General features: G+C 45.8%; 1 protein-coding gene across 3 annotated transcripts in view; it reads right to left on the reverse strand.

Annotated features, from left to right (window-relative positions):
- Positions 1–9,338: 9,338 nt before the first annotated feature.
- Positions 9,339–17,890, reverse strand: part of MED27 (mediator complex subunit 27) — a 229,865-nt gene continuing 221,313 nt past the window's right edge. For all 3 annotated transcript variants that reach the window (XM_056540499.1, XM_056540498.1, XM_056540500.1), the window contains one exon: positions 9,339–9,955. In XM_056540499.1, coding sequence (XP_056396474.1) covers positions 9,821–9,955 — 135 coding nt within the window. In that variant the 3' untranslated portion in view covers positions 9,339–9,820. The remainder of the gene's footprint in view (positions 9,956–17,890) is intronic.

Raw genomic sequence — 17,890 nt, forward strand, 5'->3', positions numbered from 1 at the left:
CGTACCATTTGATACTTTACGGTCTGTTCCCTTGGACCCACAACCTGGAGGCCCATCCAGGAGGCCTGGCGCCTTATGAACCGTTAAAAGGATGCTGTGTGGCTTGCCAGGAACCGCCTTGTGATCAACAGGGAGAACATGTCAGTCTGGGACTGCTGCAGGTTCATTCGGAGCCTGTTGACTATTTTTTGATTGAAAGATATTCCATCTTGGACAGCCCATCAGTCAATGAAGAAGAGGAGTGGATTGAAGACCCCTCACATTCCCCCCTATCCCCCTGAAGTTATAGCCCAGTAGTTCTGGCCCTGTGATCCGCCCTCTCCCTACCCCCACAGTCGCCCACTCCCCCAGCCACGCCCCATAGCCCCCGCCCCGATCACACATTGTATTGTTTGGTTTTCTCAATTTCTTGTGCTTTTCTCTTACAGGATTGAGCGGAGTGTTAGAGTAGCATGTGGTACAATGTATAGCTTATAGAACCTTTTCTGTATTTTGTACTGCCATGCTTTGTGTGATTGTAATGTATTGTATGACTTGTAATAACTGAACGATCAATAAAGCTCTTTCAATAAAAATAAAAAAAAGACTCCGAAGAGGCCGATGTGACACGAACCACGTGGGCATTAACCTGGTGACCCCTCCGCAGGGTTCATTGACAATAGAATTTGGGGATATTTTGACAGCCGAGAACCTTCTCAGGACTCCGAACGCACGGAAATCCCGTCATGTTTGGTTCACGGCTCCTTAGTGAATCAGGATTTCTCCAAGGTTCCTAAAATCATAACATAAATCTCCTCTGAATCACCTGATAGAACCCCCATACAGTAGGCCACCTCTGCCCCCCCCATATAGTAGGCCACCTCTGGGCCCCCTGTAGTATTAACCCAACCCCCATAGTATGAAGACCCCTTTTAATACTAGCCTCACCTGTAGTATGAAGACCCCCTGTAGTATTAGCCCCCTAGAAGTATGAGGACCCCCTGTAGTATTACCCCTAGAAGTATGAGGACCCCTTGTAGTATTAGCCCCTCCATGTAGTAAAAGGACCCCATGTAGTATAAGGAACCCCTGTACTATTAGCCCTCCATGTTGTTTAAGGACCCCCTGTAATATTAGCCCCCCCCATGTAGTATTACGACCCCCTCTAGTACTAGCCCCCCGTGAAGTATTAGAATCCCCTGCATTACCCCCCCCCCTCCGTAGTATGAGGACCCCCTGTAGTATTTGCCCCTCATGTAGTATTACAACCCTCTATTATTAGCTCCCCCTGTATTATGGAGGAACCTTGTAGTATTAGCCCCTCTGTAGTATAACCCCCCTCCATAGTATGAGGACCCCCCTCTAGTACTAGCTACCCGCAGTATGAGGACCCCCTGCAGTATTAGCCTCCCCCTGTAGTATTAGGAACTCCCCCCTTTAGTATTAGGACACCCCCCTCTAGTATTAGCCCCCCCCCCATAGTATGAGGAACTCCTGTAGTATTAGCATCTCCCTGTAGTATTTGGACCCCCCTTCTAGTATTAGCCCCCCCAATAATATGAGACCCCCTGCAGTATTAGCCCCCCCCTAGTATTAGGACCCCCTGTCTCAGATCACAGCTTTGCTCCGTCCTCCCCTCAGCGTGGTAAAGAGACGCTGCCAAGTCAGAAGGTGCGGGACACGCCGGACCATCAAGTGAAATTCCGGTTGGGCAGATGAGACTTCCATTGGCTCCTGATGCGCCTCGCAGTCTCTCTAATTTACAGTGAGTGAGCGCTGTTCACATTAGTTGTTTGCACCTTGTATGTGCTCGCTTAGCGCCCCCTTCTTCCTGCGTTCCCCTGGAGGCTGTAGCCCCCCCCCCCCCCTTGAAACCCATCCATGAAAAACAAATCATGTGACTCTTCTGTTCATGTCCATCATGTACCAAAATGTATCACTGAATTCTATGGGGGGAGGGGCGGTAATAGGCTTGGTTGTTGTGTGACTTGAAATGCGTGGATTCCTATCTGCATGATCGTGTTTTCCAAACAGTGTGTCTCCAGCTGTTGCAAAACTACAACTGAAGAGCATGCTGGGAGTTGTAGTTTTGCAACAGCTTGAGGCACAATGTTTGAAAAACACTGCTATATGACCAAGTGGCAAAACAATTGTGCAATAGTAGTGAACTAATTTGTACGGGATTAAGGGGGTTGGTGTGTGACTTGAAACACATGGAAGATGCTTTTTTTTTTTTTTTAGGGGAATCTAATGCATTGTGGGCAGAGGTCACAGTTTTACAATGCTACTGCCGCCATATGACGATGCATGATGACAGAAAAAAAACTTTCCCTTCTATGGGGGTAAGGCCTTAAGAAATGTGTGGGCATCAGTTCACAACAACCACACGTTACATGATCCCATTGAGTTGAAACGCGTGGACGGCGATTCAATACTCCTTTCTTAATAATGACTGTTTGCTAAACAATGATGTCTGCTGCAGCTACCACGCGTTTAAGGTTTAGGGGTATGGATATGAAATGTGTGGACGTCCACTCAATAGACCTTTCTCTATAAGAACTGTGATTGAACAGTAATGGCTTTTTATAGTTGTGTCCACCACGCATGCAACCACCACGCATTTCATGTTTAGAGGTACAGAATCAAAACATGTTGACATCCACTCTGACTTTCCTCTATAAAAACTGATTGCTAAGTAACGTCGGCTTACACACGTCACATGATGCAACCAGCACGCTTTTCAGGTTTAGAGGTATGGACTCGAAACGTGTGGATATCCACTCACTAGACCTTTTTCGATAATAACTGTGATTGCTTAACAGTGATGTATGCTTACAGGCCTTTCACACAATGCAACCACTACGCGTTTCAGTTTTAGAACCGGTTTGACAACCATTCAATAGACCTCTCTCTATACGGTGATTGCTAAACAGTGATGTATGCTTACAGACAACTCACATGATGGAAACACCACGCATTTTAGGTTTCTGTTCACTCAATCATCAATCCATGAGACCATGAATTCATTTTTCTGAAATGGCTGTGATTGTAACAATATAACATCTATTTACAATACAGACTGATCAGCTGACTGATGCGTTTCAGGTCACTCAAATGTTTCTTGATGGAAATTGTTACTGTTCAGATCCATGAAATAAGTGATTTCTATGAGTGTGGGGGGCCCAGGTGACAGTTGTGAGACTCAAAACGCGTGGCTCTCCAATTGTTGCAAAACTACAACTCCCAGCATGCCCGGACAGCTTGTTACCCAACCTGTGGCAGTGCGCTACAGCAGTGCTCCCTAAACTATGGCCCTCCAGCTGTTGCCAAACAACAACATCCAGCATGCATAGACAGCAAATGACTGTCAGGACATGCTGGGAGTTGTAGTATTGAAACAGGTTGCAGAGTGCCTGCTTAGAGGGTCCTCCATTGACACACTCAATCCTGAGATATAGGAAAGCACATGACTATGGAGGGTGCTATACACCCCTGACGGGTTAATGGTCATGAAGGGGTTAAGTCCGTCCAGGAAGAGCCATAAAGTAAAGTCAGGAAGGTAATTGTGTGGTGAAGGAGATCGATAATGATTTTCAGCCGCTCCTGTCTTCTTAAGGACACGATCCACTCGCCTTTTGAGCCTAATGGTTTTGCTGGTAGCGCAGGCCAAGATGTCACCCGGTACGGAGAGTGATGGGTCGGAGCGCCCCCCACAGAGGTTCCCCCGCAGCCGACTGACGCCAGACTTCTGCAGGTGATGCGGCCAAGCACTAAAAGCTCCTCCGGCCGTATCAGCGATAAGGAACGGGCCCTATAGAATATTTATACCTCCTATAAGAACCTGCTGCCGTGGGCAGATTCCTAGACAACAAAGCCATAAAGGGGAACTCCGCCCAAAATCACCCAGAAATTCATATCCCAACCAGAGTGACTCCAGCTGTTGCAAAACTACAACTCCCAGTATGAAAAATCCAAATTCCTAGGGTGCAAAACTACAACTCCCAGAATGAAAACTACAACTCCAACTCCCAGCATGCAAAACTAAAACTCCCAGCATGCAAAACTAAAACTCCCAGCATGCAAAACTAAAACTCCCAGCATGCAAAACTAAAACTCCCAGCATGCAAAACTAAAACTCCCAGCATGCAAAACTAAAACTCTCAGCATGCAAAACTAAAACTCCCAGCATGCAAAACTAAAACTCTCAGCATGCAAAACTACAATTCCCAGCATGCAAAACTACAATTCCCAGTATGCAAAATTAAAACTCCTAGCATGCAAAGCTACAATTCCCAGCATGCAAAGCTACAACTTCCAGAATGCAAAACTACAACTCCCAGGATGAAAACTACAACTCCCAACATGAAAACTACAACTCCCAGCATGCAAGGACGAGGTTTCAGCTGCAGCAGGAACGTGTCTACTCAACAATGTAATTTGCGTCCATCTATTAAGATCTCTGCTTGCTACCAAATCTGTGCCTCTTACCTCAGTGTCAAACTACAACTCCCAGAATGCCAGGATAAAGCCATAAACGGATATTTCAGATATTCATTTACCAACCTGGGTGCATCCAGCTGTTGCAAAACTACAATTCCCAACATGCCCAGACAGCTGGGATTTCAGCACTCAGCACTTCAGGAGTTGGGAACATTCCCTATTTGATTGTCAGAAGCCGAGCCCTGTTTCCAAATCTCACACATGGGAACACTTTATATGCACAGTGCACAAACGATATATGAAAATCGGGCTTGTTCTCCAGCCGATTGTTCTCAAGCCTGGACGGGGATGGGAGGGGGGAGCGAGGAGACATTTCAGTCCTCAGCACTTCAGGATTTGGGAACACTTTGCATCGGGGGGGGGGGGGGGGGGAAAGCATTTTCCTGTCCCGATTTGATTGACAGTCAGCTAGAAGCTGAGTCATGTTTCAAAATCTTTCACCTGGGAACACTTTGCATGCACAGTGCTGGAACAATACTCAGGGCTTGGCTTCCAGCTGACTGTCATTTAAGCAGGGACAGGGATGGGAAGGGGAGCCAGGAAGTATTTCAGCCCATATAACTTTAGGAGTTGGAAATGCCTCTTTAAATAAAAAAATCTATAAAAGCATTTTCCTGTCCCAGCTTGATTGACAGTCAGCAGGAAGACGAGTACTGTCACCTGGAAACACTTTATATGCACAGTGCACAAACCATACTTGGAAACCAGACTTGTCCTCCAGCCGACTGTCAAGCAAGCCTGGACAGAGATGGGGAGCAAGGAGGCTTTTTAACCCTTGGAACTTCAAGAGTTAGGAATGCCTCTTTGACTCTTTGAATAAAAAAATTAAATAAATACATTTTCCTGTCCCTGCCTGATTGACAGTCAGCTGGAAGCCGAGTACTGTTTCTAAATCTCACACCTGGCAACACTTTATATGCACAGTGCGCAAACGATATTTGGAAACTGGGCTCGTCCTCCAGCCGACTGTCAATCAAGCAGGGACAGGAATGGGATGGGGAGCGAGAAAGTATTTCAACCCACATGACTTTAGGAGTTGGAAATGCCTCTTTATATAAAAACAATATACAAAAGCATTTTACTGTCCCTGCTTGATTGACAGTCAGCTGGAAGCTGAGTACTGTTTCCAAATCTCACACCTGGAAATACTTTATGCACAGCACAGAAACGATATTTGGAAACAAGGCTCGTCTTCGAGCCGACTGTCAATCAAGCTGGTACAGGGATGGGAGGGGGAGCATGGAGGCGTTCCAGTCCTCAGCAGTCAGATGTTTCCATTCATTGACAACAAGCAAAAAAAAAAAAAACAATGTAAACATTTTGCATTCATTGTGTAATTTTTGGTAAAATCCTGAGCAGCTGCAGATCCCTCATTAGCGCAGAGCTGCGCTCACTAATCACAGATGAAGCTTCCTGTTTGTGTGATCTTCCCTGAACCCTTCTGGGGGCGGAGGAGCTGTTAGTGCGGAGATTCCCTCAGCTAGAAGACCCTTAACAAGGGAGAAATAACTGCGAGCGGATTACACAGGAGACGCTCTGTATAGTGCAGCTGTCATTGTTTTCATCTATACAACAGTGAGAGTAAACAGCGCCCCCTGCTGCACTTATAGGGGATGTCTACTGGACAACACCTGTCCATCGGCTGCTTCTTTCATTGACTAGAACAGGGTGCCTCTGGCTGTTACAAAACTACAACTCCCAGCATGCCCACATGGATGAGAAACAATAGACAATGATAATGAATTTGTATCTAGAGGCTTCTCCCATCTATTATGGCCATGTGCCCTGTAGAGTATATAGATACAGGGCAGTCAGAACTGGACAGAGCGGCGTGGAGGTGCGCGTCAGAGCTCAGAATCCAAGATGGATCCCACCCCCTGTGCTGTGTCACCCCCTCTGCCGAGTGCTGGCTGCATCCCCTGCCGAGTGCTGGCTGCATCCCCTGCCGAGTGCTGGCTGCATCCCCTGCCGAGTGCTGGCTGCATCCTCTGCCGAGTGCTGGCTGCATCCTCTGCCGAGTGCTGGCTGCATCCCCTGCTGAGTGCTGGCTGCATCCTCCGCTGAGTGCTGGCTGCATCCTCCGCCGAGTGCTGGCTGCATCCCCTGCCGAGTGCTGGCTGCATCCCCTGCCGAGTGCTGGCTGCATCCCCTGCCGAGTGCTGGCTGCATCCCCTGCCGAGTGCTGGCTGCATCCCCTGCCGAGTGCTGGCTGCATCCCCTGCCGAGTGCTGGCTGCATCCCCTGCCGAGTGCTGGCTGCATCCCCTGCCGAGTGCTGGCTGCATCCCTGCTGAGTGCTGGCTGCATCCTCTGCCGAGTGCTGGCTGCATCCTCTGCTGAGTGCTGGCTGCATCCCCTGCTGAGTGCTGGCTGCATCCCCTGCTGAGTGCTGGCTGCATCCTCTGCTGAGTGCTGGCTGCATCCTCTGCGATTCAAACACAGCAGACGCAGCCAGTGCCTGCAAAAGGGGCAACTGCAAGCGCCGGGACCACGTGTGCAATATAAAATGACCCTGCAGGCTGGATTAGGCCCATGGTCCTTAAATTTGATGCACAAGCCCTACACAGGAGCCCTGCACAGGACTGGTTTTTAAATTCAGCTCCTGTTGAATTTCTGACCATTACCGCCCGCTCCTATGTGTGTCTAATCCCGCCCACTCCCACTAACAGGTGTGTCTAATCCCGCCCACTCCCACTAACAGGTGTGTCTAATCCCGCCCACTCCCACTAACAGGTGTGTCTAATCCCGCCCACTCCCACTAACAGGTGTGTCTAATCCCGCCCACTCCCACTAACAGGTGTGTCTTATCCCGCCCACTCCCACTAACAGGTGTATCATCCAATCACATCAGGGTAAGCTCTCAGCAAACCAAAGAACCGGGGATTGGCTCCTGTTCACATCCTCAACATCAACTAGTCGGGGGGTGCAATGTGCAGAACAGTAACTTACCTGTGTTCTCAGGGTGATCTAAGCCATTGGTGGGTCCACCATTTATTTGTCAGCATGACTAGAAATCAGTGACCCTTCCATGGACAACTCGTAAATGCAGAGCAATTTTTTTTAAGCCATCTTGTTCACTGATTTGCCACCAATGCTGTTTAATCAGATTTAAAGGGTTATCCAGGAAAAAACTTTATATATATATCTCAACTGGCTCCAGAAAGTTAAACAGATTAGTAAATTACTTCTATTAAAAAATCTTAATCCTTTCAGTACTTATGAGCTGCTGAAGATGAGTTGTTTATTTCTGTCTGAGTGCTCTCTGATGACACCTGTCTCGGGAACTGTACAGAGTAGAAGCAAATCCCCATAGCAAACCTCTTCTACTTCGTGCAGTTCCCAAGACAAGCAGAGATGTCAGCAGTGAGCACTGTTGCCAGACAGAAAAGAACAACTCAGCTTCAGCAGCTGATAATTATGGGATGGATTAAGATTTTTTTTAATAGAAAAAAATTACAAATCTGTTTAACTTTCTGGAGCCAGTTGATATAAAAAAAACAAAACAAACAAAAAAAGTTTTTTCCTGAAGTACCTTTTTAATAAGAAAACGTCATCTACATACCTGCACCAGGTTCTATATCAGGATTCCCATATGTATATTACCTACCTGAGCATGAGGTGACGGGTGAAAATTACATAAAAGCAACTTACCTATGTTTTTAGGGTGAACTAAGAGCTTGCTTGGCCATCCATTCTCCTATGTAGTGATGGCGGATCCAAAGGCAGGATGAGCAAAAATCAGTCAACTCAGTGCCATTCGAGCAGTCTCTTCTACAGATATGCTGTCAATGCTGCTAAATCGATTAAACCTAATAATAAAACATCATCTGAATACCTGCTCAATAATAAGTTAGGGTTAGGTTTATTTGGATTCCTGTACATTTGCCCCCTATATGACCACAAGTTGGAGGGTGAAGCTTACAGTTTAGCAGGGTTTTCAAAGTGAACTAAGAACTTATTGGGCCCACCATGAATATGTCAGCATGGGATTTCATGACAGTAATGGCTGACTCAATTTTAGGAACTCGGAGACATTGGTGCAATTGATACTGCTATATGTATGGCCATTATGGTTGCAGGCCACCTTATTCACCGATATACTGTCAATGCTGCTAAATTTATTTAAAACATTTATAATTTTATTATTAATTTATTGCCAAGTTTATAAGAAAACAAAACAAAAAAAAAAACGTCATCTATATATCTGCTCTATATTTACACAGTCAGGTTCTATTTATCAGGATTCCCTTAAAAAATTTTGCTACAGGCAGAGCCACCAAGCTTACAGGACAATGTTCCCTAACCAGGGTGCCTCCAACCGCTGCAAAACCACAACTCCCAGCATGCCCGGACAGCCGTTGGCTGTCCGGGCATGCTGGGAGTTGTAGTTTTGCAACAGTTGGAGGAACACTGGTTGTGAAACACTGTTCCAGAACATGTTAGTGCTGTCAAATCAATGAAACTGTCAAGTTTCATTAAATAAAATAAATAAATGTCGTCTATATACCTGCTCCATAAGACCATCAGGTTCTATTATATCTATGAAAATTCTTGTTTTTTTGATCTTGAAGAAAAAACAAGAAACTTTCTACCTTGTTCTTATAGTTAGGTCAGGCTGGCAGCCATTGTCTCCAATGTCCTATTAACATACTCTGCCGGCCCCAAGCATGCACATAGTTCGAAATGTTTTTGATACAAGTGGCTGCTGGACCCGTCTGGTATAGATCACCCCCTCAGGATTATCAAAAACATTTCCAACTATGTGCCCAAACTCCCCTTTAGTACCTAGTGTACCTAGTACCGCAGCATCTGAAGACAAATTCATTTGACAGTTCTTTGCTTCATTGTAGGGCAATAAAATCCGCCAAATAGTTTTTTTTATTGAAAGCTGAAAAAATATGTAATATATTTATATATAAATCAATCAAAAACTAGAAGAACATCAAGAATTTTTTTTTTTTTTACAAAACACCAACTGGCGGCCAATGATCAAAAATGTCAACATTTTCATGATCTCTTCAGGAGCCGGAGTTTAATAAGCCACGAGACCAGATGTACAAACCATCAAATTGCCAGCGCCCCTTGAGTCCGAGGTCTGAACGGTTTCCAAATGTCAGAGCGATGCCCAAGGCGTGAAGCACGTGCGAACGTTAACAGCTTCCACCAAGGGTTGTAAGTCTCGTCTGTGTAAGTTCCAAGGTCCGCGTACCCCGGGCGCTGCAGATAGCTTCATCTCGGTCCAAAAAAAAGTACTTTATAAAATACCATAAAGTTGGATCTGGATTGACCCTTACACCCCCCCCCCCCACCCCCTCAATATCCCATTGATCGTTACTTCTGTTCTACTGCCGACAGGTATCATGGAAGGCCTCTAAAGTGCGGAAATCCCTCCACGTGGGTGGCAGGCCGTCCTGCAAGAACTTTCCGCAGCGTTGGCACGGAGCCTGGAACAGCTTGATGTAACTTCTTAACCAGGTCTGCAAAGGGAAAGAGGGGGGGGACGGAGAGAAGAAGCAAAAACAAAAATGTCATCCTAGCTGTCATGTTTAATGCTCTGGGTGACGAGATGACACGGTCTGGCCGGGGCCCAGGCGCGACATGCTGATTTCACAACCGAAGTGTGTGCAAACTACCGCTCCAATTTATTATTATTTTCTCACAAGGTCAAAAGAAAGCGGATTTATAATAAATATAGAAAAAAAAAATTTGTACTTTTTATTTTTTTTCTCCGAGGATCAGCTTATCCTAAAAGCAGCGGCCCATATGGCGTGGAAACTTTATTGAACAGGCAAAAAAATTATAATCACCGTAAGCACCAAAAATACTCGGACATTAATATAGATCCTTCATAATGGCATAAAAATAAGTGAGAGAGAAATTAAAGGGCTTCTTCATGTGAATCTGATTACTAAAGCCTGGTTGTTAGGGAGGTGTTGCTTGACTACTCCATATAAGGACGCTGGTAGCAAAAAGACTGTCAGACACGGCTTAAAGGGGTACTCCGCTGCTCAGCGTTTGGAACAAACTGTTCCGAACGCTGGAGCCGGCAACTTGTGACGTCATAGCTCCACCCCCTCAATGCAAATCTATGGGAGAGGGTGTGACGGCTGTCATGCCCCCTCCCATAGACTTGCATTGAGGGGGCGGGGCTATGATGTAATGAGCTCCCGGCGCCGGCTCCAGCGTTCGGAACAGTTTGTTTCAAACGCTGAGCAGCGGAGTACCCCTTTAACCAAATTGACTCTGTATTTTGCAGCATTCTGGATACCGGCCGTAAAGTGAATTGGTATCCAGTACAGGATATCAGCATTGCACCACTACAGGCTTCAGCTGTTCCTAAACTACAACTCCCATGATGGAAGTTGTAGTTTTGCAACAGCTGGGGGCACAATCTTTGTAAAACTGTGTATTCTCCAGCTGTGTATTCTTTGATCTGTATATTCTCCAGCTGTGTGCCTCCAGCCCTTGCAAAACTACAGACAAAGGATGTGTGGGCATGCTGGGAGTTGTAGTTTTGCAACAGCTAAAGGCAACACTGCTCTAACACAGCACTTTACAAACTCTGCAGCTCCAGCTGTTGCAAAACTACAACTCCCAGCATACTTGTACAGCCAAAGCTTTCTCTGACTCCTAAATGACAAAGAAGCTGATCAGACATTCAGGAGTCTGTGAAAGCTGAATGACACACATAGTGACAGCTATGTTGATCCAGGATCCAGCTTTACTAGGAACAGATAGAAAATGTATGCATACAAACTACTGTGCAGGGATTTGCAGACTGCCAGGCTCCTCCCAGACTCATCACAGTGAGGGAGAGAGATGGACACGCCCCCTCCACAAGGCAAGAAGACAAAGCAAGTGAGCAAGATATAAATGCTATTTGTAAGGGATATATAGGTCCTAGACACATAAAAATGTATTCGTAAATGATCAGGATTAAGTACTGAGTAACATATCACTTTTTTTTTTTGGGGGGGGGGGCACTATAACAGGTACCACTATGTGGTCTCCAAACTGTGGACCTCAACATGTTGCAAAACTACAACACCCAGCATGCTCGGACGGCTCAACTGAGTTGACAGCAGTAAAGGGAAAAGCAGCTCAGTCGGTGTTCACACCACTAACATCTCAGCCTGCATTATTAATCAGATTTTTATATATCTATGTATACAGGGAGCGTGTGAATGTTATATGACTTAAGCCAGTGGTCTCCAAACTATGTATCTCCAGATGTTGCAAACGACAATTCCCAGCATGCCCGGACAGCCGTTGGCTGTCCGGGCATGCTGTGAATTGTCGTTTTGCAACATCTGGGAGGTCCGCACTTTGGAGAGAACTGATTTAGGCTTTATTTATCCTACTTAAGTGACATCATACCCCCCCTCCCCTCATGAGAGGTTAACTCCGATCTCGCCCCGGCAGAGGGACCTCCGTTTAAATCTCCCAGCAATTTTGTAGCCCCAAACTTGCCTGAAGTCCCATGCAAGTCTATAGAATTTAGGGCAAATCCGTATCCTGATCGCTGGGGTCTCGGGGTACGAAGTTGATGGAGAGATTAAATGTGATTGGAGTTACGCTTTAAAGGGGTACTCCCGTGGAAAACTCTTATTTTTTTAAATGAACTGGTGTCAGAAAGTTAAACAGATTTGTAAATTACTTCTATTAAAAAAATCTTAATCCTTCCAGTACTTATTAGCTGCTGAATATTACAGAGGAAATGCTTTTCTTTTTGGATTTCTCTTCTGCCATGACGACAGTGCTCTCTGCTGACCTCGGCTGTCCATTTTAGGAACTGTCCAGAGTAGGAGAAAATCCCTATGGTAAACATATGCTGCTCTGGACAGTTCCTAAAATGGACAGCCGAGGTCAGCAGAGAGCACTGTGGTCGTGACAGAAGAGAAATCCAAAAAGAAAAGCATTTCCTTTGTAGTATACAGCCCCTAAAAAGTACTGGAAGGATTAAGATTTTTTAATAGAAGTGATTTACAAATCTGTTTAACTTTCTGGCACCAGTTGATTTAAAAAGTAAAAGTTTTCCGCGGGAGTACCCCTTTAAAGGATTTGGCCACTTGAGCTAATGTGTCCTAATGCTGCTTACGTTATTCTTGATGCGCCCGTTCTTCTTCAGCAAATGGCGTGCCCATAGTTATTTCATCAATGAAGCCTATAGGGGCGTCCATTTAGTTGCATTGGGTGCTTTGGAGCAGGAGCGCCCCCCGTTGGTTGGTCCCATTCCTTTGGTTACTATGTGTTCAGTGGAGATTTATCCTGGCAAAACCAGACACCGTAATGGGAAAAACCATTGTGATTTCCAAGTCCAACACTTGGCACAACATGGCAGGTGGGTACAACCTAATGTGATGAAGTCTTCTTGGAGAATTCTCAGTTTCTGTCTATACCAGAGCAGAGGGTTTGTCACAATGAGCCGATACTGCTCCCCATCCCCCTCCCTGGCCCTGTTGACTGAACACAGCTACACCAACAGAGGGTGGTGGCGCTTCAGAAATGTACCCGCCACGTCTGTCCAGCGCGCCCGAACGAGGGGGAATTTTCAGCAGTAAAATGACATTTTCCTAGATTTATTTCTCAGGTATCGGAGCTGCCGTTCCCACAGTAACCAGAAAGTCCAAAATGTCTTCCCGCTGATGAATGAGAAGGTGTTGGCGGAGCGTTCTGCGGCCGCTTCCTTTTTTTTTTTTTGTAACAGAAGGAACACATCCCTCTAAAATTCTCCGACAGCTTTTGGGAAGACGAGAGCGTTGTGATCGGTGGCTAAATAAAAACCTTCGGGAGGCTAAATAGTTACATACTCCATATTTCTTCCTTCAATCAATACGGGAGGAGAGGATGAGGGATGGGACGCGGCCCGGGACGCGCATTTGTCTGTGCTCAGGCGAGCGCCTTCCCCGCAGGTGCAGTCGATATCTCAGTTTACGAAAAACAAACACTTAAAGGCGCACGCTGCGGCACGTGTAATGTCATCGGAAAAAGAGAATGGAAAGATCTAGAACGCGGCTCTGGGCAAACTCTACGGCCTTGATACAAATACACACAAACCCAGAAGATTCTTTCTATGTGGCTTCTACTCTTAAAGAGGAACTCCGGGATAAAAAAAAGGGTCAGATCTCCTGCCCGGCCCCCCGGCTCTCTCTTTTTTTATATCAACTGGTGCCAGAAAGTTATACTATTAAAAAATCTTAATCCTTCCAGTACTTATTAGCTGCTGAATACTACAGAGGAAATTCTTTTCTTTTTGGAACACAGTGCTCTCTGCTGACATCATGACCACAGTGCTCTCTGCTGACATCTATGTCCATTTGGGGAACTGTCCAGAGCAGCATATGTTTGCTATGGGGATTTTCTCCTACTCTGGACAGTTCCTAAAATGGACAGAGATGTCAGCAGAGAGCACTGTGGTCATGATGTCAGCAGAGAGCACTGTGTTCCAAAAAGAAAATAATGTCCTCTGTAGTATTCAGCAGCTAATAAGTACTGGAAGTATTAAGATTTTTTAATAATATAACTTTCTGGCACCAGTTGATATAAAAAAAATAAGTTTTCCACCATAGTACCCCTTTAATCCTTCCAGTACTTATCAGCTGCTGTATGCTCCACAGGAAGTTGTGTAGATCTTTCCAGTCTGACCCCAGTGCTCTCTGCTGACACCTCTGTCCATGTCAGGAACTGTCCAGAGCAGCATAGGTTTGCTATGGGGATTTTCTCCTACTCTAGACAGTTCCTAAAATGGACAGAGATGTCAGCAGAGAGCACTGTGGTCATGATGTCAGCAGAGAGCACTGTGTTCCAAAAAGAAAAGAATTTCCTCTGTAGTATTCAGCAGCTAATAAGTACTGGAAGGATTAATCATTTTTAATAGAAGTAATTTACAAATCTGTTTAGCTTTCTGGCACCAGTTGATTTAAACAAAAAAAAAAAAAAAAAAACAAAAAAAAAAAAAAGGTTTTCCACCGGAGTACCCCTTCAAGATTTTTAAATAGAAGTAATTTACACATTTGTATAACTTTCTGGCACCAGTCAATTAAAAAAAATAGTTTTTCACCGGCGTACCCCTTTAACAGTGGCCCAAAGTAAAGCCCTACTGGTAGGTATGGGGCATAAATAGACAGGTGCCAATACCCCCCCCACATTAAAGCTCAGCTGGAATAAAGCCAGCGGTAACTCTGACTCCTGTACTCTGTAAGCTCGGCTGCTCCGCTGACCGGTGAAGGGTCGAGGATATTGGCACTTTTATTGAGCGTCTGTCAGATTCTTCGGAAAAAGGATCTCAGCTGGAGCTCCAGCCGATCGATCCCAATCCCTCACCCCCCGGTGATTATACACCGAGCCCCGGTGCTGACTCTGCTGCCGCTCAGAGTTACCAGAACTTTCCACTTGTCTAGACTAAATCTGCAAACATGGGGACGGGATGAGAGAAAGAGAAGGCAGAGAGGAGACCACCGGCCCGTGATATGGGATATGCTGAAGCCATTAGACCGGTGTTTCCCAACCAGGGTGCCTCCAGCTGTTTCAAAACTACAACTCCCAGCATGCCCGGACAGCCGTTGGCTGTCCGGGCATGCTGGGAGTTGTAGTTTTGAAAAAGCTGAAGGCATCCTGGTTGGAAACACTGTATTAGACTGTAAGCTCATGGGGGCAGGACTCTCCTTGTCTTCTAAAAACACAACAAGGCACCCAGTGAAATCAATGGAGGTGGCGGGGATCTTCAGGGGGCGGCACGAGATCGGTCACAGAGAAGGGGAGGCGCCTCTACCGGTTGTGACTACGACCAAGCATGACATTGCACAACCAACCTGTGGCTGTCAGGGCATGATGGGAGTTGTAGTTTTGAAACAGCTGAAGAGCCACGGATTGGGGAACATGGCTTTAAAGGGGTACACCAGTGGAAAACTATTTTATTTACATCAACTGGTGCCAGAAAGTTAAACAGATTTGTAAATGACTTCTATATAAAAATCTTAATCCTTCCAGTACTTATCAGCTGCTGTATGCACCACAGGAAGTTGTGTAGTTCTTTCCAGTCTGACCACAGTGCTCTCTGCTGACTCCTCTGTCTGTGTCAGGAACTGTCCAGAGCAGGAGAGGTTTGCTATGGGGGATTTGCTCCTACTCTGGACAGTTCCTGATATGGACAGAGGTGTCAGCAGAGAGTAATGTGGTCAGACTGGAAAAAACTACACAACTTCCTGTGGATCATACAGCAGCTGATAAGTACTGGAAGGATTAGTTGATATTTAATAGAAATAATTTACAAATCTGCTTAACTTTTGGCACCAGTTGATTTAAAAAAATAGTTTTCCACCGGAGTACCCCTTTAATGTACATTGGGGGGGGGGAGGTCTGCAAAAGCATGATGGGAGTTGCAGTTCTGCAACAGCTGGAGGCACCCTGGTTGCCACTGCGCTATGTTCTTTACCACGCCGGAGACAAGTCTCCGTCTTCCCTGTTTGGAGTTTGTTGCACCATGCCACAATTATAATCGGGAACGTGCGCCACATTTACAATTAGGAACGTGTGCTAAAATTCCAGTCATGGCCGTAAATGTTGGCCCCCCTGAAATGTTTCTAGAAAATGAAGTATTCCTCACAGAAAAGGATTGCAGTAACACAGGTTTGGCTATACACATGTTTATTCCCTTTGTGTGTATTGGAACTAAAACAAAAAATGAGCAAATTGGACATAATGTCACCAAACTCCAAAAATGGTCTGGACAAAATTATTGCTACCCTTAACTTAATATTTGGTTGCTCACCCTTTGGAAAAAATAACTGAAATCAGTGTCTTCCTATAAGAATCAATAAGCTTCTTACACCTCTCAGCCGGAATGTTGGACCTCTCTTCCTATAACCATCAATAAGCTTATTACACCTCTCAGCTGGAATGTTGGACCACTCTTCCTATAAGCATCAATAAGCTTATTACACCTCTCAGCTGGAATGTTGGACCACGCCTCCTATAAGCATCAATAAGCTTCTTACACCTCTCAGCCGGAATGTTTGAGCACTCTTCCTATAACCATCAATAAGCTTATTACACCTCTCAGCTGGAATGTTGGACCACTCTTCCTATAAGCATCAATAAGCTTATTACACCTCTCAGCTGGAATGTTGGACCACGCCTCCTATAAGCATCAATAAGCTTCTTACACCTCTCAGCCGGAATGTTGGAGCACTCTTCCTATAACCATCAATAAGCTTCTTACACCTCTCAGCTGGAATGTTGGACCACTCTTCCTATAACCATCAATAAGCTTCTTACACCTCTCAGCCGGAATGTTGGACCACTCTTTCTATAACCATCAATAATCTTCTTACACCTCTCAGCCGGAATGTTGGACCACTCTTTCTATAACCATCAATAAGCTTCTTACACCTCTCAGCCGGAATGTTGGACCACTCTTCCTATAACCATCAATAAGCTTCTTACACCTCTCAGCCGGAATGTTGGACCACTCTTCCTTTACAAACTGCTCCCGGTCTCTTATTGGACGGCGCCTTTCCCCAACAGTAATTATAAGATCTCTCCACAGGTGATCAATGGGATTTAGATCTGGACTCATTGCTGACACTTCAGAACGCTCCAGCGCTTTGTTGTCATCCATTTCTGGGGCTTTTTGACGTATGTTTGGGGTCACTGTCCTGCTGGAAGACCCAAGATCTCAGACATAAACCCAGCTTTCTGACACTGGGCTGTACAGTGCGACCCAAAATCCATTGGTAATCCTCAGATTTCATGATGTCTTGTACACATTCAAGGCCCCCAGTGCCAGAGGCAGCAAAACAACCCAAAACATCACTGACCTCCCCCATATGTCACTGTAGGTTCTGTGCTCTTTTCTTTGTAGGCCTCATTACGTTTTCGGTAAACAGTAGAATGATTTGCTTTACCAAAAAGATCTATCTTGGTCTCATCTGTCCACAAGACGTTTTCCCAGGAGGATTTTGGTTACTCAAGTTCATTTTGATATTTTTGTTTTTTTATGTCTCTGTGTCAGCAGTGGGGTCCTCCTGCGTCTCCTCCATAGTGGGGTCCTCCTGGGTCTCCTCCATAGTGGGGTCCTCCTGGGTCTCCTCCATAGTGGGGTCCTCCTGTGTCTCCTCCATAGCGGGGTCCTCCTGGGTCTCCTCCATAGCGGGGTCCTCCTGGGTCTCCTCCATAGTGGGGTCCTCCTGGGTCTCCTCCATAGTGGGGTCCTCCTGGGTCTCCTCCATAGTGGGGTCCTCCTGGGTCTCCTCCATAGTGGGGTACTCCTGGGTCTCCTCCATAGTGGGGTCCTCCTGGGTCTCCTCCATAGCGTTTCATTTCATTTAAATATGGACGGATAGTTCGCGCTGACACTGATGCTCCCTGAGCCTGCAGGACAGCTTGAATGTCTTTGGAACTTGTTTGGGGCT

Source organism: Hyla sarda, chromosome 9 (genome assembly GCF_029499605.1).
Source record: "Hyla sarda isolate aHylSar1 chromosome 9, aHylSar1.hap1, whole genome shotgun sequence".
NCBI classification, from domain to species: Eukaryota; Metazoa; Chordata; class Amphibia; order Anura; family Hylidae; genus Hyla; species Hyla sarda.